At 52.1% G+C, this 26,227-nt stretch overlaps 1 protein-coding gene across 2 annotated transcripts in view; it reads left to right on the top strand.

Annotated features, from left to right (window-relative positions):
• The window catches only part of SKOR2 (SKI family transcriptional corepressor 2), a 72,808-nt gene that overhangs the window by 38,714 nt on the left and 7,867 nt on the right, over positions 1-26,227 (top strand). For both annotated transcript variants that reach the window (XM_077346736.1, XM_077346737.1), the window contains exons 2-6: positions 3,338-5,781; positions 9,505-9,565; positions 11,417-11,491; positions 22,533-22,598; positions 23,080-23,178. In XM_077346736.1, coding sequence (XP_077202851.1) covers positions 3,373-5,781; positions 9,505-9,565; positions 11,417-11,491; positions 22,533-22,598; positions 23,080-23,178 — 2,710 coding nt within the window. In that variant the 5' untranslated portion in view covers positions 3,338-3,372. The remainder of the gene's footprint in view (positions 1-3,337; positions 5,782-9,504; positions 9,566-11,416; positions 11,492-22,532; positions 22,599-23,079; positions 23,179-26,227) is intronic.

The following is a 26,227-nucleotide window of genomic DNA, read 5'->3' as shown; positions in this document are numbered from 1 at the left end:
TGGGCTATTCACAGTCCTGTTAGAGCTATTCTCCTACAGCAGTTCTGTAAGAGCTCTCTCAGCCTGACCTCCCTCACAGGGTGTCTGTTGTGGGGAGAGGAAAGGGAAGGTGACTGTAAACTGCTTTGAGACTCCTTCAGGTAGAGAAAAGCGGCATCTAAGAACCAACTCTTCTTCTTCTTCAGTAATCTCAGGGCTCTCTCAGCCTCACCCATCTCACAGGGTGTCTGTTGCGGGGAGAGGAAAGGGAAGGCAAATGTAAGTAAATAATAGAGTAGGGTTTGGGTGGTGAGTCATGTTCCCTCTAATTTCTTTTCTCTACTGAGCAGAATAGTTTACTTCCTGAGCAGAACAGAATTACTGTAGTCTTCGAATGGGCCCAGGGCATGCAAGATTGCTGCCTCTAGAGCAGGGGTAGTCAAACTGCGGCCCTCCAGATGTCCATGAACTACAATTCCCAGAAGCCCCTGCCAGCATTTGCTGGCAGGGGCTTCTGGGAATTGTAGTTCATGGACATCTGGAGGGCCGCAGTTTGACTACCCCTGCTCTAGAGGGATTGGTGGTTGTAGAACCAACCAGGAATTTAAAAGCTGGACTGTTTACATGACACATTATGTTCCCCAAGGTGTCCACAGAGGTGGTGATTATGGAGAAGTCGGAACCCCTCCTCCTGACTACTGGGCAGCACCAAGAGGCTATAACCATGACGGTTGCCCCAATAACCAGCTACCCTGTGATTCTGGGCATGAACTGGCCCCAGAGGCAATCATGTCCAAGTGGAAGCCACACTGGTGAAGGGGGAAGAAGTGCCTGAGTGCTATTGGGACCTATGGGGTGTTTGAGGAGAATGACTGTGACTAGACCAAGACATATGAAGAAAGGTTGGGGGAGCTGGGTCGGTTTGGCCTGGAGAGGAGATGACCGAGAGGGGATCTGATAGCCATCTTCAAGTATTTAAAAGGGTGCCATATGGAGGAAGGAGCTGAGTTGTTCTCTCTTGCCCCAGAGGGACGGACCAGAATGAATGGGATGAAATTAATTCAAAAGAAATTCCGTCTAAACCTCCAGAAGAAGTTCCTGACAGTTAGAGCGGTTTCTCAGTGGAACAGGCTTCCTCGACAGGTGATGGGTTCTCCATCTTTGGAGATTTTTAAGCAGAGGCTGGAGAGCCATCTGACGGAGAGGCTGATTCTGGGAAGGCTAAAGGGGGTGGCAGGTGACAGTAGATGAGCGATTGGGATGTGAGTGTCCTGCATAGTGCAGGGGGTAGGGCTAGATGACCCTGGAGGTCCTTTCCAACTCTAGGATTCTATGATTCTAGTTAACCACCCACACACACACACACACACACACACACACACTGGGACACAGAGTGCAATTGAGTTAAAACCAGGTTCAGCACTTCCTAGGGCAGAGATTAACAACATGAGCCAGCCTGACTTGGAAGAACTGAGAAAATCTTTTCAGAAGAACCTGAAACATCGCTTCCTCCACGGCAACCCAAGTGCTTTTTGACAAAAAGTAGGATGGTTCTTCTCTCATTTTAACTTCACTCCTAGTCGTCCACCTGGCAAGTCAAACTTCATGGCAGATGCACTGTCTCAACTTCCCCAGTGGGACAGCAAAAGAGAGGGGGTGGCAGATTCCATGTTTAGACCTAAGCAACTGGTGTTGATGGTGCAAACCCAGAACCAGACCCGTGCGGCCACAAGCCCCTCTTCTGGTCCAGCAGATGCAGCTCCTGCTGGGTTCCCTGAAGCCCTGCAATGGGAGGCAGAGTTGGTGGGTAGGGCTGCGCCATCCCCACACCAAATGGGGCAGATTGTTCTACTGTAGCAAACAGCTGTAGGTCCCCAAAGATCTCAGCCAGAAAATCCTGAAAATGTGCCATGACAGCAAGACAGGACATTTGGGTTTCCTGAAGACGTATAACGTGGTCCGTTTTGGTAGCTTGGCTGCCAGAGATACATTGCTCAGTATGCGCACAGGTGCACCATGTGCATGATGACAAAAAGGGGTGTGGGGAAGCCGCCGGATCTGTTGCAACCAGTAGAAAAACTCCAAAACCCTGAGTTGGTCTTCTCAATGGACTATGACACAGACTATGGTAATGTGGTCATTCGTGTAGTGGTGGACCTATTTTCAAAACATTTTGGGGTCATGTACATCCCTCCCTACCACTCTAAAGCTGGCAGAGCTCTTTGTGTAGCGTGTGTTCAAACTTTATCACCAGATTTTGGAAGTTGCTCCTGAAGCTGGCAGGGATGCAGCAGGGATTAAGCTCTGCCTAATATCCCACTAGGGCCTCTTGTGGCGCAGAGTGGTAAGGCAGCTGACATGCTGTCTGAAGCTCTGCCCATGAGGCTGGGAGTTCAATCCCAGCAGCCGGCTCACGGTCGACTCAGCCTTCCATCCTTCCAAGGTTGGTCAAATGAGGACCCAACTTGCTGCTGGGGGGTAAACGGTAATGACTGGGGAAGGCACTGGCAAACCACCCTGTATTGAGTCTGCCATGAAAACGCTAGAGGGCGTCACCCCAAGGGTCAGACATGACCCGGTGCTTGCACAGGGGATACCTTTACCTTTACTATCCCACCAGCAACAGCCATGCAGAAAGGGTCAATCAGATACTGGAGTCGTATGTGTGGTATTTTATAAATCACCCACAGGATGATTGGGGGGTGTCTGTGTTTCCCTTGGCAGAGCATACTTACAGCAATGCGTTTCACCAGATCACAAGACTTTCTCCCTTTGACTATGTGCCATGACCTTTCCTGGTCCTACCATTTCCTGATGAGGATCCAGGTGATTACCGTTAGCAGGGTAAATAAGTCATAGGTATGCACACACTGTATTTTAGGATAAAGGAGATAAAAGGATTTATTTATGGAACGGCATACTGTGATAGTGCAGAGGAGAGATAGGGACAGGCGTCTGTCTACATGGCTACCTAAGAAAAGAATCTTACGAGAAGAAGGAGGAAATTGCGGCTAGAGAAAAGCAGCATAGAAGAACCAGCTCTTCTTCTTTGTCTTCATCTTATTTGATGATAAAAGCCTTTCTGCCATGGAAATAGCTAAGGATGGTGAAAGGGGGTATTGGTGGGGAAGGGGAGGGTGTCTATATGTACCCCAAGGCTGGCCATGTCAGTTCTTCTTGGCAATAAGGTTCTATAATGACGGCTCTAATAAAACTGCTCTGAATTTTCTATCAAGAATGTCTCAGTTGACTTGCCTCTTACATGAGAGTAGCTTTGGCTGATGCCAAAGTTGACATTTGCCTCAGGGTCTCCATGGCGCTAGTCCTCATGGCCCCTCTTTCTTTCTCTCCTCCGCAGGCCACTCGCAAGGCAGCCTCCGGGGCCCGGGGACCATGGCCAGCAGCCCTCTGTCCGGCCACGCGGACCTCCTGCTGGCCGCCCCCTCGGGGGCCTTCCCGTCGGACGCCTTGGGCCCGGGGTCGTCCTCATCCTCCTCGGCTTCCTCCGTGGCAGGGGGGTCCTCGGCCCCGCGGGGGGGCCCTCCGTCCCAAGGCGGCCTGAAGGCCAACCAGGTGGGCCAGGTGATCCTGTACGGCATCCCGATCGTCTCGCTGGTGATCGACGGCCAGGAGCGCCTGTGCCTGGCGCAGATCTCCAACACGCTGCTCAAGAGCTTCAGCTACAACGAGATCCACAACCGCCGGGTGGCGCTGGGCATCACGTGCGTGCAGTGCACGCCGGTGCAGCTGGAGATCCTCCGTCGGGCGGGCGCCATGCCCATCTCGTCGCGCCGCTGCGGCATGATCACCAAGCGGGAGGCCGAGCGCCTGTGCAAGTCGTTCCTGGGCGAGAACCGGCCGCCCAAGCTGCCCGACAACTTCGCCTTCGACGTGTCGCACGAGTGCGCCTGGGGCTGCCGCGGCAGCTTCATCCCGGCGCGCTACAACAGCTCGCGGGCCAAGTGCATCAAGTGCGCCTACTGCAGCATGTACTTCTCGCCCAACAAGTTCATCTTCCACTCGCACCGCACGCCCGACGCCAAGTACACGCAGCCCGACGCCGCCAACTTCAACTCGTGGCGCCGCCACCTGAAGCTCACCGACAAGGCCCCGCCCGACGAGATGGTCTTCGCCTGGGAGGACGTCAAGGCCATGTTCAACGGGGGCAGCCGCAAGCGCGCCCTGCCCGCCGCCCACCAGGCCCACCAGGGCGCCCCCGCCGCCCACTGCCACTCGCTGGGCGCCGTCAAGGCGGCCGTGGTGGGCGTCGGGGGCGGCCTGCTCGGCCCGCACCTCCTGGGCGGACCCCCGCCGCCGCCCCCGCCGCCGCCGCCGGACCTGCACGCCAAGCGCGGCCGCTTCGACGACGACGACGAGCTCCACGAAGCCGTGGCGGCGGCGGCGGCGGCGGCGGCCGTCGTGGCGCACGGAGGAGGCGGCGGCGGCGCGTCGGGCAAAGCGCCGCGGAGCTACCCGGTGATCCCGGTGCCCAGCAAGGGCGCGTCGTTCGGGGGCGTCCTGCAGAAGTTCCCCGCCTGCGGGGGGCTCTTCCCGCACCCCTACGGCTTCCCCGCCGCCGCCGCCGCCTTCAGCCTGTGCCACAAGAAGGAGGAGGCCGAGGCGCTGGGCGTGGGCGGGCAGGGCGGCCCCAAGGGCGGCGCGGGCGCCCCGTCGGGCGGCGCCGGGCTCTCGGGGCTCTTCTGGCCGGGCACCCGCAAGGACGCCGCCACGGCGGCCGCCGCCGCCTTCTACCCGCCCTTCTGCATGTTCTGGCCGCCCCGCGCCCCGGGGGGGCTCCCGGGCCTGCCCCCCTACCTGCAGCCGCCCCCCCAGCCCCCCGGCTGCTCGGCCCTGGGCGCCGACAGCCCCAGCTTGCTGCGCCAAGCCTTCCTGGACCTCGCCGAGCCCGGCACCGACGGCGGGGCCGCCGGCTTGGGCACCCCGCCCGCCGCCGCCGCTCCTCCGGCCGGCAGCGGCAGCAGCGGCGCTAGCAGAGAGGCGCGGGGCTTCGACGGCGGCGGCGGGGGGGAGGCGGTTCGGTCACCCGCGACGGAGGGCGGCGGCGGCGGCGGAGGGGGCGTCGGGGGAGGGTCCCGCCAGGCCCACCTGCTGGACGGGCCGCCGCGGGGCAAGGGGGCGTCCGCCTACCACCACTCCAGCGCCTTCCGTCCCGTCGGGGGCAAAGAGGACTCGGAGAGCCTGGCCAAGCTGCACCACCACCACCAGCCCCGCGGGCCCGCCGCCTCACCGCCGCCCCTCCTCCTGCTGCCCCCCGAGCCCGAGCCCGCCCACCCCGCCGCCCACCGCCTCCTCTCCCCGGGGGGCACCAGCTGCAGCTACCCCAGCGAGGACAGCACCGAGGAGGAGGAGGAGGAGGAGGAAGAGGAGGAGGAGGAGGAGGAGGAAGAGCCCGAGGTGGACGTGGAGAGCCACAAGCAGCCCGAGGAGGAGGAGGAGGAAGGCGAGGAAGAGGAGGACGGCGGCGGGCAGCCGGGCGGGGGGGACCCCCTCGGGGGCTCCGGCCGCTACCTCCACAGCCGGGGCTTGACGGACAAGGGAGCCGACCGCGACCGGCCGAACGGCTCGGGCCCGCCGACGGGGCCTTTCACGCTGACCCCCTGCAGGGCTGCCCAGGAGGCCGAGGAGAAATCCGGGGGGGCCAACGCAGAGCAGCTCCTGCCGCCGCCGCCGCCTCCCCCTCTGCCCGCCTGCCCTGCCAAGGGGGCCAGCAGCAGCAGCGGGGAGAGCAGCCCGGCCCACCCCCCGGCAGCCGAGGAACAGCCGCCGCCCCCTTACAAAGATGTAAATACGCCCCCCCCTCCCCAGGCTCCTGCAGCAATTGTTCATATTGCAAGGCCCCTCTAGGCAGGAGGGGGCTCCCAGATGAGGGGGGGGAGGATGAATGGTGGGGTTCGGGGGGGGGGTCTCCTCTCTTTTTCTTCGCTCTCCCCTTCACAGTCACTGGGATGGAATTGACAGGGGGGGGGGACCGCTGAAGGGAGCTTTAAAATTAAAATGAAATGAAACTGCGAACCTGATATTGCAAGACCTGCAAGACTTAGGGTGGGAGATCCCTCAGGACCTGATGTGGACGGGGGTGGCGGAGAACCCAGTCTGATTCCCCACCTCTCCTCATGCATCCAGCTGGGTGATACAGTTCTCGCAGAGCTCTCTCAGCCCCACCGACCTCACCGGGAGTCTGTTGTGGGGAGAGGAAGGTGTTTGTTAGCCTCTTGGAAGCTTCTTTCGGGGAGTGAGAAGCAGAGCGTAAAAAACACACCTTGAGGGTCAAGCCAACGAATGGGGTGTGATTGTTAGCACAGAATTCTGAGCTAGCAAGGAAACCGAACCCTGTCGGATGTATACGCTGGAAGGCCTGGATTCCAGGGACAAGAGAGGCCCGTACCACCTTAGACTGCAGAGGAGTGTTAGTGTGTCTGAACACGCTTTTCTAATTTTTTTTTTAAAAGGAGTGAATCTAGAAACCTAGCATCTCAAGGAGAAAACTACGCCAGGTCCCTGAGATACTAGTTTTCCACATGAAGGCGAGGGTTCAAATTTTTGGTTGCTTATATGTATGGGAAAGTGTTTGATCATGAACTCTCTTGTGCAGTCTGGCATGGTAAAGCCCAGGCATAAACCCTCTAAGTCTACTTTCTGATTGTGAGAAAGGGGTTGCAGGGGGGTGGGATGCCAGAGTCTAGCGTTAAAAGGCCCCCATCAACCTCATGAAGAGAACCCTTGCTTAACATGCTCCATCCTAAAATCAGGAAGAAGTGCATGTTTACTCGGAAGTAAGTCCCACTGTCTGGATGAGGTTTGCTCTCAAATAACCAAAATCTTAAAGGGTCTGTATTCCCAAGAAATGTGCTTAAAATCGTGGTGTGGAAAAGAAAAATCCCTTCTGCTTTATTTTTATGGACTTATATCCCACCTTGCTTCCCAAAGAGGACCCACAGTGCTTTACTCAGCCTCCTCATTTAATCCTCACAACACCCCTATGAGGTAGGTCAGGCTGAGACACTGATCCAAGGTCACCCATCAAGATCCTGTGACACAAGTGGAGATTTGAATCCAGGGCCCCCAGGTGCTAGTACAGTACTTTAACCACTACGCCATGCTGGGCACCTTCCTTCCTTTCAATGCAATTAAGATCCGGCTTGGACTGAGGTCCTCAATGTGTACTCCTCACTAGTAGGGAAGGGCTGGCACCCAACTGTCCTTTGATCTCAGCTGCTCCCTTGGAAATCCTGCATCGGGTAATGGTCACTCCGATCCTAACCTCATTTTGTAGGGGGTAAGGTAAAGGTAAAGGTATCCCCTGTGCAAGCACTGAGTCATGTCTGACCCTTGGGGTGACGCCCTCCAGCGTTTTCATAGCAGACTCAATACGGGGTGGTTTGCCAGTGCCTTCCCCAGTCATTACTGTAGGGAGTAAGCGCTATTGATTTCAGAGATCTTTTTCGAAGAAATCTCCCTAAGGAACAGAAATCTTGGGAACAAAGGGATGTATGAATTGTCTTTTGACCAAATCAAGGACCTATCTAGTGAAGAACATAAGAGCATGAAGAGCCATGGTGCATAAGACCAGTGGTCCATCTAGTCCAACCTCCTATCTCACACAGTGGCCAACTGGTTCATCTGAAGAGCCAACAACAGGGCAGAGAGGCCGAGGGCTTCATAAGAACATCAGAAGAGCCCTGCTGGGTCAGACCAGTGGTCCATCTAGTCCAGCATCCTGCCTCCCACAAGGACCAACCAGATCCTCTGAAGGGCCAACAACAGAGCACAGAGGCCGAGGCCTTCACAAAGAGCCCTGCTGGATCAGATTAGGGGTCCATCTCTTCCAGCAACCTGCCTCACACTGTGGTCAACCAGTCCCTCTAGACAGCCAACAGGAGGGCAGAGAGGCCGAGGCCTTCATAAGAACCTCAGAAGAGCCCTGCTGAATCAGACCAGGGGTCCATCCAGTCCAGCATTTTGTCCCACCCAGTGGCCAACCAGTTCCTCTGGAGAGATAACAACAGGGAAGGGAGGCATAGGACTTCCCCTGAAGTTGCCTCAGAGGTTGATTGCCTCTGAGCATAGAGGTCCCTTTCACCACCGTGGCTGGTTGTCACTGAATTTTACAGTGGTAGAAAAGAGCATCAGCTGAGTTCTTGGGGCCAAACTACCTCTGAACATGGAGGTTCCATTTAGCACTTGTGAATTCCCCAATGTTTCCCCAAAAGCTGTCTAATGGGGAGGGATTGATCTGACAGATTTACTTCTGAGTAAACAAAGAGCAGGATCCTGCCAGATTTCCGGACTCTCCCATAAGCAGGGAGTCTCCTGAGTACTCACCTAGGATCTGATGCCACATGTGCTTGGCTCCTTTCCAGAAGAAGACCAGAAATCACCCGTGAACATTAGGAAGTTTCAAAAACAGCAGCCTCTTGGTTTTCCTGCGTGGTCATTGGGGAATCACATACACAAATATTTCTGCACAGCAATGGTGGAAGGCTGAAAAGTCTTTGAAGGCAGGTTAGCTAGATTTCCTTCCCCCACTCCACCACAGACACCCTGTGAGGTAGGTGGGGATGAGAGAGCTCTAAGAGAACTGCCCTGTGAAAAACAGTTACAAGAGAACGGTGTCGAGCCAAAGATCACCCAGCTGGCCAGATGGGGAGAAGCGGGGAATCCAGCCCTGTTCTTCAGATTAGAGTCCGCTCTTAACCACTATGCCCCACTGGCTCTCTAGCCATGGCGACTACAGGGAACCTCCACATTCAGAAGCAGTGGACCACCAAATCTCATTGCCAGAAGGCAACATTAGGGGAAGGTCTCATCCTCTTTGCCCTGTTGTTGGCCCTTCAGAGGAACTGGTTGGCCCCTGTGTGAGACGGGATGCTGGACTAGATGGACCCCTGGTCTCATATGGCAGGGCTCTTCTGATGTTCTTATCCGGGAAAGGCCCTTCAGAAAAGCTGGTTGGCTGCTGTGTGAGGCAGGATGCTGGACTAGATGGGCCATTGGTCTGATCCAGCAGGGCTCTTCTGAGGTTCTTATGAAGGCCTCAGCCTCTCTGCCCTGTTGTTGACCCTGCAGAGGAACTGTGTGAGTCAGGTTGCTGGATAAATGCAGTCCTAGGCTGACCCAGCAGGATATTCTCCCTGCAGTCCCCAGGACAACGAACGGGTACATGGTCCCCCTGCCCATATGAGCTCCTCACAGAAGGAGCTCCATTTGGGGTGATTAAAGGGATACCCTCCCCCCAACCCAGTGCCCAGGGGCACCTTCCGGCAGCCGCCGTTTTCTCTTGCTGAGTGTCCCTGTTGTGTCTCTGGGAGAGCAATCCTTCTAGCTGGGTTTACTCTCAGGAAAGGGTTCTTTGAAATACAGGCCAAGGGGCACATCAGGGGGGTGAATCCTTTTTCTTTTCATACATAACATATCTTTATTACGGTCATAGACCAGCAAAATCAAAACAATTTCACAGTCACACAAATAATAACCTTTTTCTTTTCTTTGTTTTAATGCTGGTAGATCCTGAAGAACAAGGAAGGGCCTCACGTTGTCATATCCACGAAAGAAGAAACCTTCACAGGCAAGCAAAAACCAGGAGCTGGCTTCCCTCTTCAGGGCAAATTCTAGCAGCGACCGGGCCAGGGGCCACACCCCTGTGGTCTGCCTGGATCCTCCCTTGTCACTATTTGTGTCCTTAAAATAATTGCTTCGGTGGCTCCATCTATAGCAAGGGTGGCCAGGCAGTAGCTCTCCAGAGGTCCGTGCACTACAATTCCCATAAGCCCCCTACATGTGCTGGCAGAGGCTCATGGGAATTGTAGTCCACAGACCTCTGGGGAGCCAGTCTGGCCACCCCTGAGCTATAGGTCATTTGTGTATGAGCCATGTATACAAATAAAGGTGTCTGTCACTTGAGGCCAGCAACACCTTAAATGCCAGCGGGGACTGAATGCCAGCGTAGGCGTAGCTGCTGTCTACCAAATCAGACCGTCCATCTGGCAGCCGTCCTTCCATGGCACACCCAATCACATCGAGCCTCAGAAGCTAAGCAGGGCCAACCCAGGCTAGTATTTGGATGGGAGACCTCCAAAGGTTTGAGTTGTAGTTCCTCCAAAGAGCACTAGGGGGTCTTCATGGCATGGAACCTCCAAATGACTCTTGCCTGGCTGCTAAATCCTCAGATCTCCTGACTACGGCAGATACCTGCCATAGGATAAATGAAGAGTAAGGCTGGCAGGCACTCTGCAGGGTCTCCGGATGGGGTCTTTCCCATCCCCTCCAGCCTGATCCTTTAACTGGAGATGCCGGGGATCGAACCTGGGACCTCCTGCAAGCCAAGCAGAGGCTCTAAGACCAAACCACGCCCTCTCTTCTCCAGCAAGCATTGAACACACGGAACCTCCTTACCCTGAATCAGACCCCAGGCCTGTCAACGCCAGTCTTGTGTTCTCAGACTGACAGCTGCTGTCCAGGGTCTCAGGCAAAGGGCTTCAAGTATCACTTGCCATGATGCTGGAGATGCTGGGGACTGACCCTGGCTGCACAAAGCAGGGACTCTACCACATGGCACGGCCCTCCCTGTGACAGTGTGAATCAAGTCCACCGTGGCCTTGGCTAGTCGACCTGCGTGGTCTTGGCTAGCCAGATCTCAGCAAATTTCAGAAGCTTACTGGGATCAGCCCTGGTTAGCATTTGGAGGGGAGACCACCAATGAAGCCCAGGGTGTCTATGCAGAGGCTGGCAGGCAGGGGCAAGTCACCTCTGGATGCCTCTCACCTTGAAAACACCAAGGGGTTGCCCGAAGGCACTTCCCAGCTCCCCACCCTCTCCAAAAGTTCAATTCAGCTGGTCTTGAAGAAACGAGAAAACACAGGCATTCATTTCTACCCCTACCGGATATGAGTCTGGCAGGCGTGCTTATGTTGATAGGGAAACCCTCCAATGCAGGGATAGTCAAACTGCGGCCCTCCAGATGTCCATGGACTACGATTCCCATGAGCCCCTGCCAGCACATGTAGGGGGCTCATGGGAATTGTAGTGCATGGGTATCTGGAGGGCCGCAGTTTGACTACCCCTGCTCCATTGTATCAGAACCAGACTCACACAGGCAGCTAGGACTGCAATGGCCGACACGGATGGCTATAACATTCCCACATGCTAGCCTGTGCATACAGGCATCCCACACCGCTCTTGGATGCTTTAGGGTGCTTAGGGCTGATCCTGCGTTGAGCAGGGGGTTGGACTAGATGGCCTGTATGGCCCCTTCCAACTCTATGATTCTATGATTCTATGATTCTTTCCAAATTTGACATCACACCGGGCAGGACTGGACGCTGGGGCTGGTTTTGTGATGGAGGGAGGGGTGGATTTCCTGCTGCTTAGTATAACTCTTCCTCCCTCCCCACTTCCTTCTTCTTGTTGTTGTTTTTAGATAAGAATAAGGAGCACAGCTTTTTCATCACAGACGCCGACCATCCAGGAGGCGATTTCTGGAGGAACATAACAGGTACCCCAACATCTGCACCGGAAGCCCAATCCTGGCCATGTTTACTTGGGAGTAAGCCCCCACTGGGCACAAAGGCGCTGACTCCCCGGCCCCAAGTCTTGACAAATGATTGCCTCTTTTGTATTAAGACAAATACAAAATCGAACAAACAAAAGCCCAGATCTGGACATGCATATGTGTGTATATATGTGTGTATATTTGTGTATGTATATATATGTGTGCGTGTATATGTAGATATGTGTATATATACGTATATCTAAATCTATATGTATATGTATATATGTATATGTGTGCGTGTATTTGTGTATATGTGTGTATGTGTGTATGTTTGTATAAATCTGCGTGTGTGAGGAGGGTGGCTGAGGCATTATTAGCAATAAGATTATTAATTGCAGGGCAGATTTCAGCAGGAAATTTCGGGAATATATCAGATTACACAATGGAGGAGGCTGGCGAAAGAGAGAGAGAGAGAGAGAGAGAGAGAGAGAGTGGGGAGAGACAGAGAGAGAGAGAGAGAGAGAGAGAGAGAGAGAGAGTGGGGGAGAGACAGAGAGAGAGAGAGAGAGAGAGAGCGCACATAAAATGACAATAATTGAAATGTTCTCTTTGAAACCTTCCATTAAAAAAGATCACAGCTTATTGCTTTTAATATCTGTCAGAGAGACATTAAAGGTGTTTTATGAGATCTATGGCAACATTTATATTATCTCCGTGATAATGATCTCTACACAAAATGTATAATGCATTGACAAAAATTACATTATACAAATTAAATGGAACCACCACCTTTTACTGATTGCTAAATGTCTCCAAGGGCTTTTGGGGAGGGGGAGGGGGAGGGGGAGGGGGAGGGAAAGACGTGATTAGAAGTTTTGATACTAAGTTGTCTATTGCCAGGGAGGGTTATAAGGAAAAGGGGCCTCTCTTTTTTTTTTTGTTTCTTAGGAGAGAAAGAGGGGGAGGAGGGGGGGAACAGGGAATCTAATTTTCCATTTATGTAATGCAAACTGTCTTGGCTTTGACTATTCACGGTTAATTGACTGTCAAACGAGGTTGTTAGCCCCCAGCTATGTCTGCAAATTTGCCTGTCAAATGAGACAGAGAGAGCAAGCCAGGGAAAAAGAGAAAGAGAGAGAGAGAGAGAGAGAGAGAGAGGGAGAGAAACGCCAGCATGCTAGAATGCAGCGGGGGGGGGGGGGGGGATATGGGATCCTAAAGAAATCTGAAATAATAGTAGCCAGCGACATTGGGATACATCAACCCCCAAAGACCTTATCCGCTGCTTTTACTCCGCTGCAGAAGTCGACTTTCTTAGGAAGCGTTTTGTATTTTTTCAGATGGGGGGGCGCAGGGGGGAGATAATAGCCTTTGTAATAAAGGGAACCGGTTATTAAAAGGAAGAAACTGGAAATGAGTGGGAGGCAAGGGAGGGAATCGTCCCCTTCGATTCTTTCCTGGATATTCTCACCCAGATATGGAACCTCTGCCAGCAAAGGAGTCTGGGGGGGGGGGGAATGGTGAAGACCCTCCCCCCCCCAGTCCTTGACTCCTTGGACAGGCCATCATTTGGGAAGGCAGAGGAGTCTCACTAGATTGCGTACGTAAAAGACCAATGGGTCGCATCCAATTTACGGCCACTTCAGCAAGGGGCTTACAAGGCAAGAGATGAACAGAGGGGGTTTGGCCTTGTTGTCCTCTGCAGAGTCTTCCTTGATGGCCAGCCTTCCATGCTCTGACCCTGCGTAGCTTCTGAGAGCCAGTTTGGTGTAGTGATTGGGAGTGCAGACTTCTAATCTGGCATGCCGGGTTCAATTCTGCACTCCCCCACATGCAGCCAGCTGGGTGACCTTGGGCTCGCCACGGCACTGATAAAACTGTTCTGACCGGGCAGTGATATCAGGGCTCTCTCAGCCTCACCCACCCCACAGGGTGTCTGTTGTGGGGAGAGGAAGGGAAGGTGACTGAAAGCCGCTTTGAGCCTCCTTTGGATAGGGAAAAGTGGCATATAAGAACCAACTCTTCTTCTTCTTCTTCTTCTTCTTCTTCTTCTTCTTCTTCTTCTTCTTCAATTGAGAATGGACTATGTTATCCAGCTATACTGCCTTTCCGTCGCTGTCTAGATTGCGTTAAATTTATAAGACTCTCTGCTTATTATACGTATGTCCTCCTGGTCCACGTGTCTTCCTAGCCGTGTTTCCATATTTGTTATTTCAGTAAGGTCAGGACCCATTTGGCTGTGGGCCGCGGGAGTGAAATGTTTCCTCCATGTTTAAACGCAGTGTACCTCTAAGTATCAGCGGGTAGGGAGGGGGAACGGGAGACAGCGATAGTCTTGGCACCCTGTTGGCAGGAGGCCTCCTCAAGGTCAGGTGGGCTTTCAGAATTGCCCCGGCTCAGTCCTGGGCCTACAGAAGGTTCCTGGTTCAATCCTTGGCATTTCTGGTTGAAACCTAGCGAGTGTTGGAGTACAACACTCTGGTGTACAAAGTTAAGAGGAAGGAGAAGACCCTGGCCCTGTGAAAGACTCCCTGAGCCCCAGGAGAGCTGCTGCCAGTCAGGAAGAAAAAAGGTTGTGGGAATTGGATTGTCGTGTAAGAAGTATGTCAAAACATCGAACGTTAACACACCGTATTTTTTTAATGTTTGTTTTTAAAAGTTTCCATTTTTTTTCTGTCAACTTATTTTTACATCAAGTTAAAAGTCTCATCCAGACGAAAGTGTTGGCTGTTAAAGTTTTGAAATCGTCCAAAAAATAACGGAGATGTCAATGCCGGGGAGTTATGTTTGCTGCCTGCAGCCCTACCGTACGGAGGAGGGACCACTGGCAGATCTTGTGCTTTGGCCTTGGCCTCTTGGAGGTTTACGGCCTGTGTCTCTGCGTCCTTTAAATCATGGGTAGTCAACCTGTGGTCCTCCAGATGTTCATGGACTACAATTCCCATGAGCCCCTGCCAGCATTTGCTGGCAGGGGCTCATGGGAATTATAGTCCATGAACATCTGGAGGACCACAGGTTGACTACCCCTGCTTTAAATTATGCCAGTTGGCGATGACTTCCGTAGTGGATTTCTGTTGCATTTTCCGTTGCATATCTTAAAGATTTTCCCTGTGGCTGCTGCATAAAATGTTTTCACGTCAATGAAAGGCGGATTTCGGGTATTGATGTGACCTCCGGTCCAGCAGGGCTTGTGCCTTCTACAACTCCGAGGGGAACACAGATACAAGAAGCTGCCTTATGCCGAATCAGACCCTTAGTCTATCCAAGGTGGTATTGCCAACTCAGACAGGCAGCTGCTCTCCAGGGTCTCTCTCAGGGTCTTTCCCATCACCTCCTCCCAGGTCCCTTCTAACTGGACTTGCTGGGGACTGAACTTGGGACCTTCTGCATGCCAAGCAAGTACTCTACCACTGAGCAAGAGCCCCTCTGTGTTACTTAACCAAAATAAATCACGAAGTTCCCTGACGAGGATGATCCAGGCTATCCCAATGTTGCTACATCTTGGAAGAAGAAGAAGAAGAAGAAGAAGAAGAAGAAGAAGAGGTGTTATTTATACCCCGCTTTTCACTGCCCAAACGAGTCTCAAAGCAGCTTACAACCACCTTCACTTCCTCTCCCCACAACAGACACCCTGTGAGGTGGTTGAGGCTGAGAGAGCCCTGAGATTACTGAAGAAGAAGAAGAGTTGGTTCTTATATGCCGCTTTTCTCTAGTCAGAGGAGTCTCAAAGCGGCTTACAATCGCCGTCCCTTCCTCTCCCCACAACAGACACCCTGCGAAGTAGGTGAAGCCGAGAGAGCTCTGACAGAACTGCTTTGTAAGAACAGTTCTAACAGGACTGTGGCTAGCCCAAGGTCACCCAGCTGGCTGCATGTGGAGGAGCGGCTTGCCAGGTCCGCTCCTCTTAGCCACTGCACCAAAATGGAAGCTAAGCAGGCTTAAAACCAAGGAAGTCCAGGGTCGCTACACACAGGCCTGATACTGGCAAACCTCCTTGATTCATCTCTTGCCATGGTAACCTCACCAGGTTGCCTTAAGTCACCTTGAAGTCACCACCACCACACCATGAACTGACTTTTGCGCCCTGCATTGCATGTGGGCCTGGCAGAACCACCACTCCGGCTCCTAGTAAAATGCAATCACACGAAGCTGCCTTATACTCAATGGTCCGTCAAAGTCCGTATTGCCTACCCTGGCTGGCAGCTGCTCTCCAAGATCTCAGGCAGAGGACTGTCACATCCCCTGCTACCTGGTCCCTTTTCTAGCTGGAGATGCTAGGGATTGAACTTGGGTATCTTCTGCGGGGCAAGCAGATGCTCTCTCCCTAAGCCATGGCATCTCCGAGCAGAACTCTCTCCATCAGATATGCATATCCTGGCATTTATATCCTTCCTATAGGAATCTCAAAGCAGCTCTCAACCGCCTTCCTTTCATCTCCCCACCACAATCCCCTTGTGAGGTAGGTGGGGTAGAGAGAGCTCTGAGAGAACTGCTCTGTGAGAACGGCTCTGACCTAACTGTGCTCGGTCCAAGGGAACCCAGGAGGCTGCTAGTGAAAGAGTGGGGAATCCAACCCAGTTCTCCAGAGAAGAGGCGGCCACTCTTAACCACAACACTCCGCTGGCAGGGTTCAATTGACAGTTCTCACCCATCTCTCCTAGCTTCAGATGATTTTTCCTCAACGGCATTGCTGTAATTCTAGCCGGGGGCATCACGTGGCTCTGCCACTCAGCGGGGGGTGGTTTCCGAGCCAGCAGCAAGCGTTCCTGGCAGGTTGTTTACCGCTGGCACAGAGCCGGTTCTCCTGTGATGCCGGAGAGCTACATAATGAGCTGTGGTGGGAGTCACAGATCTGGGAAGCCAGGGAGGCTTCTGCAGACCCCTTTCCCTTGGACAGGTGGTTGGTTCTGCATCCCTTCGCTCAGTGGTTCTCAGTCTGGGGGTCAGGACCCTTTTGGGGGTCGAACGACCCTTTCACAGGGGTCGCGGCAGGGCAAGCAGCTAGGCCGGGAGGGGGGAGGTGCCATCCACACAACAGCCTTGCAGGGTAGATTGAAATAGAGAGCTCCTCTGTCTGGACTGGAGCAGCGGAAAAGAGCGAGATCGGCATGGTGGGACTAGAGGCAGAACTGAACTGAGAAACCCCGGGAAAAAACCCAGTTTATATACAATCATGAACAATGGATCTTCACGCCATGGGTCAGTTTTGGTTTCATTTCTGTGAAAGAACCCTTGCATGATTTTATGGTTGGGGGTCCTCACAACATGAAGAACTAGATTAAAGGGTCGTGGCATTAGGAAGGTTGAGAACCACTGATGTAGACAAATATCAGCTGGGCCCACCAAGATCAAAGAGCCTCCGCCAAGCCAGTAAACGTAAATGCATTCTCAAAGCTCCCAAAATTCCCCTTTTTCGGGGGGCACTGATGGGGGCGGAAAGCAAAATCCACTTTTGTACACAAGCTTCATGGTACGCTGTGGGGGAAGCCCGTCCATCCTTAAGATCTCTCGGGCTTCCATGCCCAGGCTGGCCCCATCTCATCAGACCTTGGAAGCTCAGCAGGATGGGCCCTGGCTGGCCCTTGGGTAGGAGGCCCCCGAGGGAGTCCAGAGCCTCTCTGGAGAGGCAGGCGAGGGGACCCCACCTCTGCATGTTTGGCCCTGACCTGGATGGCCTGAACGAGGCTGATCTGACCAGATCCTGGAAGCTACGGAGGGTTTGCTACTCTTTGCATGGGAGGCAAGCAGGAGGACCCAGGGCTGCTTAATAAAGTCTTTCAGTTTTACCTGGGGGGCTCACATTGACCTTGTCTCCTCCTCTCTCCAAAGCTAAGCAGGGATATTCCTGGCGGGCACTAGGATAGGAGGCCACCAAGGACATCTGGAGTTGCTATGCGGAGGAAAGCGATGGCAAATCCCTGCTTTTTGCCCTGACATGGTCCTATTCTGCACACAATGGATAATGCACTTTTAATGCACTTTAGACATTGAAAGTGCATTATCCTATGTGTGAAGAATAGACCCTGGATGGCTTGAGTGATGCTGAACTGACCTGATCTTGGGAGCTAAGCAGGCTCGGCCCTGGTGAGCCCTTGGAGGAGACTTTGGGGTCTCACTGGGAACAGAGGCAGGATGAAGATAGATGATGGAAGGATAGACAGATGGATGGAAGGAAGGTTGGATGGATGGATGGATGGACAGACAGACAGAAGGAAAGAAGATGGGATGGAAGGTTGGAAGGAAGGATGGATGGATGGATAGACGGAAGGATGGATGGATAGATAGATATATGAAAGGAAGGAAGACTGGATGGATGGTCAGATGGATGGATGGACAGACAGGCAGATGGAAGGAAAGAAGATTGTATGGAAGGATGGACGGTCAGAAGGAAGGATGGATAGCTGAAGGATAACTGATAGACAGATGGAGGGGTGGACGGATGGATGGATGGATAGAGTGAGTGAGTGACGGAGGGAGGGAGAGGGAGAGGGAGAGGGAGAGGGAGAGGGAGAGGGAGAGGGAGAGGGAGAGGGAGAGGGAGAGGGAGAGGGAGAGGGAGAGGGAGAGGGAGAGGGAGAGGGAGAGGGAGAGGGAGAGGGAGAGGGAGAGGGACTGACAGGCAGACAGGTAGGTAGGTAGGCAAACAAATGAATGGATGTGGGCAGATGGATAGGAGGACGGAAAGATAGACCGGCAGCCAGGCAGCCAGGCCGATAGATGGTCATAGAGATGGACAGACAGGCAGGGAGATAGACAAGCAGGCTGCCAGGCTGATAGACAGGAATACAGGCAGGCAGGCAGACAGACAGACAGATGTGGTTTAGTAGCTAAGCATTTTGGACTACTATGTGGGAATCATTTGAATCCCTGCTTATGCCATGGGAGCTCTCTGGGTGACTTCTCAGCCTAGCCCACCTCAAACGGTGGTTGTGAGGACAGAATGAGGACACTTATGTAGGCCACTTTGGGTCTTGCTTGGGGAGGAATTTGGGATATGTGGAATAAGTAAGCAAGCAAAAAAATAACACATCAAATTAAGATAACTGCTGAGTTTGCTTTGCTCATCTCTCAGGTTGCCAACTGACCTGAAAAAATCTTAGCCTGGATTGCTCTTGCGCCTTTGATAGCGGCTGGATCTGCAGAGATTAGAAGCTGAAACTTTTGAAGAAATAGGCATGATTGCCTGCCAAAATCCACAGGCCAAGTCTGCTCCTAAAGGCATAGGAGCAGACACTGGTAGCTAAAGTTGGCAGACTTTGACCGAGGTATATGAACCAGGTGCATCTACTGTGTCTTCGGTCTCCACCCTCAAAATCTACAGGTATTTCCCAGTCCAGACCTGGCAGCTCTAACCACATGCCCTATTCCTTCGCTTGCAATGGGATTTTACCCTAATACATTTTTGCTGGATTATCACTAAGCATCTCAGCCTCTTTCCACTTCTTAGCTGTAACCGATCAGGCTGCAGAGTCAGCGTGATTTCGTAGTTAAGAGCGGCAGCTTCTAATCTGGTGAGCTGGGTTTGATTCCCTGCACCTCCACATGCAGCCGGCTGGGTGACCTTGGGCTCCCCACAGCACTGATAAAGCTGTTCTGACTGAGCAGTGATATCAGGGCTCTCTCAGCCTCACCCACCTCACAGGGTGTCTGTTGAGAGGAAAGAGAAGGCGACTGTAAGCCGCTTTGAGACTCCTTTGGGTAGAGAAAAGTGGCATATAAGAACCAACTCTTCTTCTTCTTCAGTAATAAAAGGGCTCTCTCAGTCTCACCTCCCTCACAGGGTGTCTGTTGTGGTGAGAGGCAAAGAAGGCTGGACAGATACTTATCATGGATGCATTAAGCAGGGAGTCAGACCATATGGCCTGTATGGCCCCTTCCAATTCTATGATACTAAACCGCTTTGAGAAAAGCGGAGTATAAAACCCAACTCTTCATCTTCTTCTTCAGATATTCAATGCCACACTTTCTGTTTGCGTTGGAAGCCTTTCACCGTTCCTGTCCTCATGGATGCTGGGCACAATGGAAGTGAATCGCTTAACGCAGGGGTAGTCAAACTGCGGCCCTCCAGATGTCCATGGACTGCAATTCCCAGGAGCCCCTGCCAGCGAATGCTGGCAGGGGCTCATGGGAATTGCAGTCCATGGACATCTGGAGGGCCGCCGTTTGACTACCCCTGGCTTAACGCTTCAGCCATTTCCTTTAGGGAAGGGGCCATAGTGGAATGTTCTGCTGGGGGAGATCAGGACCATGGACAGTCCCTCACGCCTGGAAAGAAAGAGATAGTTGGGTGAGGCCAGACATGACACCAAGAAGATCCTGGCCTCCGAGTTCAAAAGTCCACCGGTAGGTCCCAATCCAAGCGCCCCGCAGGGCCCCCAGGAACATTTTATTTGCTTCTGCAAGAAGAGGCAGCCGTAGATCTTTTTACCGAAGCGGATTGTATTTTGAGATTGAAATTACATTTTAAAACTGAAATATATATATATTTTTAATTTGTTGTGAATGTTTTAATGCCGTGTGTGGGAAACTATACCTTTTAATGGGAATCATTTTTATTTTAATTTATTTTTGGACTTGTATTGTGCGGATTATGATGTTCACCGCCCTGAGCAGTCAAAACACAGGAGGGTGGAATATAATTTCTATATTACTACAACTACAATTACAACTACAAATACTACAAATACTACAACTACTACCACTACCACTACCACTACCACTACCACTACCACTACCACTACCACTACCAGTAGTAGTAGTAGTAGTAGTAGTAGTAGTAATAGTAGTAGTAGTAGTAGTAGTAGTAGTAAACTAGCTTGAGCCCTCTGGGGAATGGAGGGTAAAAATCTAAAATTTAAGGAAGGGGGTAGTGGGAAACCGTCCAACTTATTTTAGATTTAATAAGTTATTCTAATATTTCAAAACTTAATATTTGAAGTCTCTGAGCATTTAACTCTTTATAAGTCACCCTGAGCCCTGAGGTTAGGTTGTACTTCAAAAAGGATGGAGACAAAATGGAGAGGGTGTAGAGGAGAGTGACAAGGATGATCCGGGGTCAGGAGACCAAGCCCTGTGAGGAAAGGCTGAGGGACCTGGAGCCTGGAGAAGAGTAGGATGAGAGGGGGACAGGTATTGAAGTATTTCAAAAACTGTCACTTGGAGGAGGGCAGGGAACAGTTCCTGGTGGCAGCAGAGGAGATAACCTGTAGTAATGGCTTTAAACTACATGGAGAATGATATCAGCTAGATCTCAGGGGGGGGAAAAACGTTCACACTCCAAGTAGTTCAGCTCTGCTTTTCTTGGTTTGCAAAAAGCCAGAAACGTGGGAGCCATCCTGACTTCCTCAGGGGGGCTCAACCCACTTCTAAAGCTGCCCATTTCCACGGTGGCACCTTCAGAAGGAACAGCTCCAATGAGCCCAGCTGTTGAGGTGAGGCTAGAGACGCCAGCCTCCCGGTGGGTCCTAGGGATCCCCTGGAATTATGACTCATCTCCAGCCTAAAGAGATCAATTCCCTCAGAGAAAATGACTGTTTGCGAGGGTGGATTCCTTAGCATTTTACTCAACTGAGGTCCCTCCCTGCCCCCAATCCTGCCCGCTTCTGACTCCACCTCCAAAGTCTCCAGGAATTTCCCAACCATAGTTGGCAACCTTAGGTGAGGCCTGGGAGGAAAGGCCATGTTGCAAATAGAGCGATCTTTTAAACAGCCCAATGACTTGACCCAGCACTTGCTCCAGCCAGCTGATGTTGCTCTCCTCCTCCAGCGTCCTGGAACGGATTTCCTGCAACCGTGTTTCTGGATCTAATGGATCCGCTGGCACAGTTGTGGCTACCTCGGGTTATTTCTTCATAATCGTATTAATACCGTGACTGTGCAGAAGAGAGGGCAGCCGCTAAGATGTCACCATTGAGCTTGCTCCCTACGCGGCAGAACGGTTTTGACAGAGAGTGGATGTCAGGCCCCATCGATCGGCGGGAAACAGGAATAAACCTTCCTCTGTAAACAGTCAGGGAAATCTACCCATCGGAAAGGTAGAAAGATCTCACTGCTACACAATACTTCTCTGTGTCTCACCCTTCTGGAAATCCCAAAGAGGTAGAGTCCGGTATATACGTCACCTTTACAGTAATACCTGTCCCACATACCTGTGGGACTGCCTATCGGCCTATACCCTCCCCAGGGCTTTACGCTCTGTAGGCAACAACTTACTGGTCATTCCCAGCCTCAGGGAAGCACGTGTAGCCTCAACCAGGGCCAGGGCCTTTTTGGGCCTGGCCCCTACCTGGTGGAATGAGCTCCTGGGTGAGCTACGGGCCCTGCGGGAGCTGTCAGCATTCCGCAGGGTCTCCAAAACAGAGCTCTTCCACCAGGTTTATGGTTGTGGCTGGGGTCGGCGAGGTAGATCAATGCCCACCCCCCAGGTTTGAGTAGTACATCATCCACCTCCTTCCCCTTCTCTCCTGTAGTAAGGGATGGGTGGGGTTTTTTCCCGCCATGTTATAATCTTTTTTTGTCTTTTCATGGGGCTTTTAATGGGGGTTTTATAAGACTTTGTAACCCGCCACGAGCCAATTCAGAAGTGGCAGGGAATAAATTGAATTAATAATAATAATAATAATAATAATAATAATAATAATAATAATAATAATAATTGAAATAATAATAATGGTGTGGGATAGGTTATTCAGAAGGCCGGGCTGCCTGCTGTGTTGAGGGTTTGCGGGGAGAATCCATATAGAAAATTGAGTGACTGAAGGCCAAATGCAACCAGAAAGAGTTTTCTGATCTGGATTAAGGCCGGGCAGGTGGGTGTGAACTCTTCAGGACAGACCAAAGGAAATACTTCTTTACAGGAGAGTCATTGAAATGTGGGATTTGCTGCCAGGGGGGAGGCAGCAATGGCTACGGGAATCAACAGTTCTCCACGTCAGAGGCTGCCTCTCTTACCCGTGACACCAGGGGGGCTCTCCCAAAGGAAAACCAATACCTAATCAGGAGCCCAGGGGTCGATCAATAACTCTGTATTCCTCTCTTCATTCAGGCGAACCCGTACAGGAAACCAGCTCACCTCATTCTCTGAAGAAAGACGTCGAAAACATGGGCAAAGGTAAGGGGGAGGGGAGCGAACGTCTGACACGGGACGCTCACGATCCATTTGTCGTTTTAAACGTTCCTCTTTTTTCCATGCTAGGAGGCCGAAACAATGGCCTGTAATCTTTCTTTTTTTTAATTCCTCGCCATATTTTAAGCTTGACAAGCAACATATGAATAATATATGGACCTTTTGTGTGGCTATAATTGAGATTAATGCATACGTATCAATCAATACATGACACGGTCCTATAATACTTTAAAATAATATATTGCATTGATTTATATTCATGGGTTTCTGCACAAAAATCCATCCCAGTTTTTTTTTTTTTTTTTTGCAAGGCATTCCACCACTGCCCACCCCCTCAAACAGCGGCCGATATTTTGTTCTCCTCCCCCCCCCCCCGGCCATAATGAATTGCACGGAAAAGTACGCGCCCCCAAGATTTATTTCAGCCGATTTGTACAATTCCGTCTTTCTTTTCCTCTTGATCTAGAAGAACTTCAGAAGGTCTTGTTTGAGCAGATAGACCTGAGGAGAAGGCTGGAGCAGGAATTCCAGGTCTTGAAAGGCACCGCGTCTTTCCCGGTTTTCAGTAAGGGAAACATTTCATTTTGTACTTTGATGGGTCTGTAGAAAGAGAAGAAGAAGAGCTTTTTTTTTTTTTTAATCTTGCTGTTCACTCCCTGAAGGAGTCCCAAAGCAGCTTATGAAAACCTTTTCCTCTGTGAGGTAGGTGGGGCCGAGAGAGCTCTAAGAGAACTGATCTGCAAGAATGCCTCTGATAGAACCGTGACTGGCCCAAGGTCACCTGGCTGGCTGCATGTGGAGGAATGGGGAATTAACCCCAGTTTCTCCTAGAATCTGCCATTTGTTATCCACTACACAACATTGGCTCTATAGTCCGAGACTAGATTGGGTCATTCATGTACTTTACCATAGAGTTTCTGATGATTCCTAGAGCCACTCTTTATCACCTCCAGAGGACATGTGGAGGAGTGGGGAATCAAACCCGGTTCTCCAGATTAGAGCTTGTTGCTACACCATGTTGGCTCTACAGTCCAACACTATTTTAGGTCATTAATGTATTTTACCATAGAGTTTCTGGGGATCCCTAGAGCAACCTGTTGTCACTTCCAGGTATGAACCTCCGGTGAAGACATGAGGCTGCTTTTTAAAATTTTCTCCGGCGACAGTATCCCACTAAACTTCCTGTCAGAGGCCAGGCCTGAAAACACAATCTCCCAGGAATCAGAGGTAGCCTGTCCACATGGCTGCCCCTGAGGGTGCCTGAAGGACCCAAAGCAGGTAGCCCTGCTTCCCAACCATATGCTCCACCATCGTGCCACTTCTGGGGCTTCTCAAAACTTGAAGAATGTTTCAGGGGTTTCCCAACAGTTAAAAAGTCGAGAAGGCTGATCTACGGCATGATATTCGTGGGGAGTTCCTCCTCTCTCTAGACCCCTCCCTCCAAGTCTGCAGGAAGTTGGTTTCCAGGTAGACAGCTCCCAGCCAGGTGAGGTCAAGATGGCGGCTTGGAGGGACGCCACCTGCGTTTCCCCCCCCCCCTGTATCCTGTTGAACCACAGTCAAACATCATCCCCCGCTTCCCTGGCCTGTAAATAAAGCGTGCGATGAAACCACACAGAAGACAATTCAAAGGAAAGGAGCAGGCCTGCGCCGCTGGCCAAGGAAGTGGTAGCGGAGCCGTTCTCCGGCTTGAAGGATGTGTGGTCTCCAAACACCGCAGGGCAGTGGTCAACTCCATTCTGCTACGGATTCAAAATAGAACACGGAGCACCAGAGAATCCATGCTGCATGGCCGCCCGTCAGGCTGCCTTGACACTCGCCCGGCCCCGATCCCATGAGTTTCCTTGGGAGGAGGCCGCCTGAGACTGGAAGGGGGTCTTCTTCCGAAACCAATACCCTGTTCTGACTTCTCTTTGATTTCCCTTACTTTATTTCATGCACCCATCACTCCAGGGTAGAATAGAACATGAAAAGGTTCCGGCAGTTGAGCAGGCCTGTTGCTCAAGTGGGGCAGAACACCAGGTCCCGAATGCGATTGCAGCTCAGCCCTTCAGGCTGCTTTTCATCTGGCCCAGGAATGTGAGCATCATGCTTTCCAGGGAGATGTGACGGAGTGCTTTGTCCTCTCCCCAGCTGTGATGGAGTGGATTGAAAACTTAGATATGAATATTTATGAGGATTGCCCCCGTCTGTCTGCATAACTGTTTTACCTACTTGGCTATTATATGATGCTTCTAGTGTGTGACCCTGCGTGGTGTGGTGGTTAAGAGGGGCGGCTTCTAATCTGGCGAGCTGGGTTTGATTCCCTGCTCCTCCACATGCAGCCAGAAAGGTGACCTTGGGCTAGTCCCAGCCCTGATAGTGCTGTTCTGACTGAACAGCGCTCAGAGTGCTCTCAGCCTCACCTCCCTCCCTCCCTGTTGTTGGGTTCTCCATCTTTGGAGATTTTTAAACAGAGGCTGGAGAGCCATCTGACAGAGAGGCTGATTCTGTGAAGGTTCAAGGGGGTGGCAGGTGACAGTGGATGAGCGATCGGAATGTGAGTGTCCTGCATAGTGCAGGGGGTTGGACTAGATGACCCATGAGGCCCCTTCCCACTCTATGATTCTAGGAAGGGAAGGCGGTGGTATGCCGCTTAGAGATTTCTTTGGGCAGTGAAAAGTGGGGTATAAAAACCAACTCTTCTCCTTCTAACTCTGCCGTACAATAAATAAGACCAGGAGTCAAGTCCAGTCAGGAGGTGGGCCAGGCCTCTACCATCATGGCTCCATGGAAGGGGCTCCTTAAAGAGGGGAGAGGTTTTGCCCAAATACCAGAGTCCTTGAGATGATGACGTCACTTCCGGTTCCTGTGGGTGGGGGACTTGGGCCCACCAATGCACATTAGCAGAGCCTCTCTCTTTTGGGCAGTGAGCCCTCCCCCGCCCACCAGCCAGCTTTGACTAACATTCCCCGGAACCTTTGAACCAATGGCCTATTGATACTAAAACAGTAATATAAGGAAAGGCGGTAGGATTTTTCCACTTTTGCTACAACAAACTGATACAGGAGGATTGGAGGAGTCACCCACTGAAGAAGTCACTGAAAACGGAAATTATCTAGATACCATTATGGTTGTTTCCTCTTGTATATAAAAGAAATTGTATTGGAATTCAATATATACAGCCTCTTAGCCCCATGTTGTTGTTGTTTTGGTGGGGGGGGGGTGGAATGGCAGACGTCTTTTCATGGGGGAAGGGAGAAGGATCGAGGGTTTGCTGTTTTATTTCAGGAGGGAAAGCGAGATGGTCTAGTCCAGGCGTGGTCTAGTCCAGGAGAGGCCCAGCTGTGGCTTTCCAGATGTCCTTAGACTACAATTCCCATGAGCCCCTGCCAATGGCATCTGGAGAGCCACAGTTGGGCCACCCCTCATCTAGTCTGACCTTGTTAGATCTTAGAAGCTAAGCAGGGTTGGCACTTAGGGTTGCCAAACTCCCGCTGGGGGCTGGCAGAGGCGTATTTAGAGCTGGCAGGCAGGGCAAGGGCCTTGGGCACCCTGATGTAGGGTACGGGAGGGTGACACGGAGGCTGTGACCCCTGTCTGCCACTGGCAGGGGCATGCCGTGTATGCAGCAG

Source organism: Paroedura picta, chromosome 7 (assembly GCF_049243985.1).
Source record: "Paroedura picta isolate Pp20150507F chromosome 7, Ppicta_v3.0, whole genome shotgun sequence".
In the NCBI taxonomy this organism is placed as follows: Eukaryota; Metazoa; Chordata; class Lepidosauria; order Squamata; family Gekkonidae; genus Paroedura; species Paroedura picta.
This window is presented reverse-complemented; position numbering and strand designations above follow the sequence as displayed.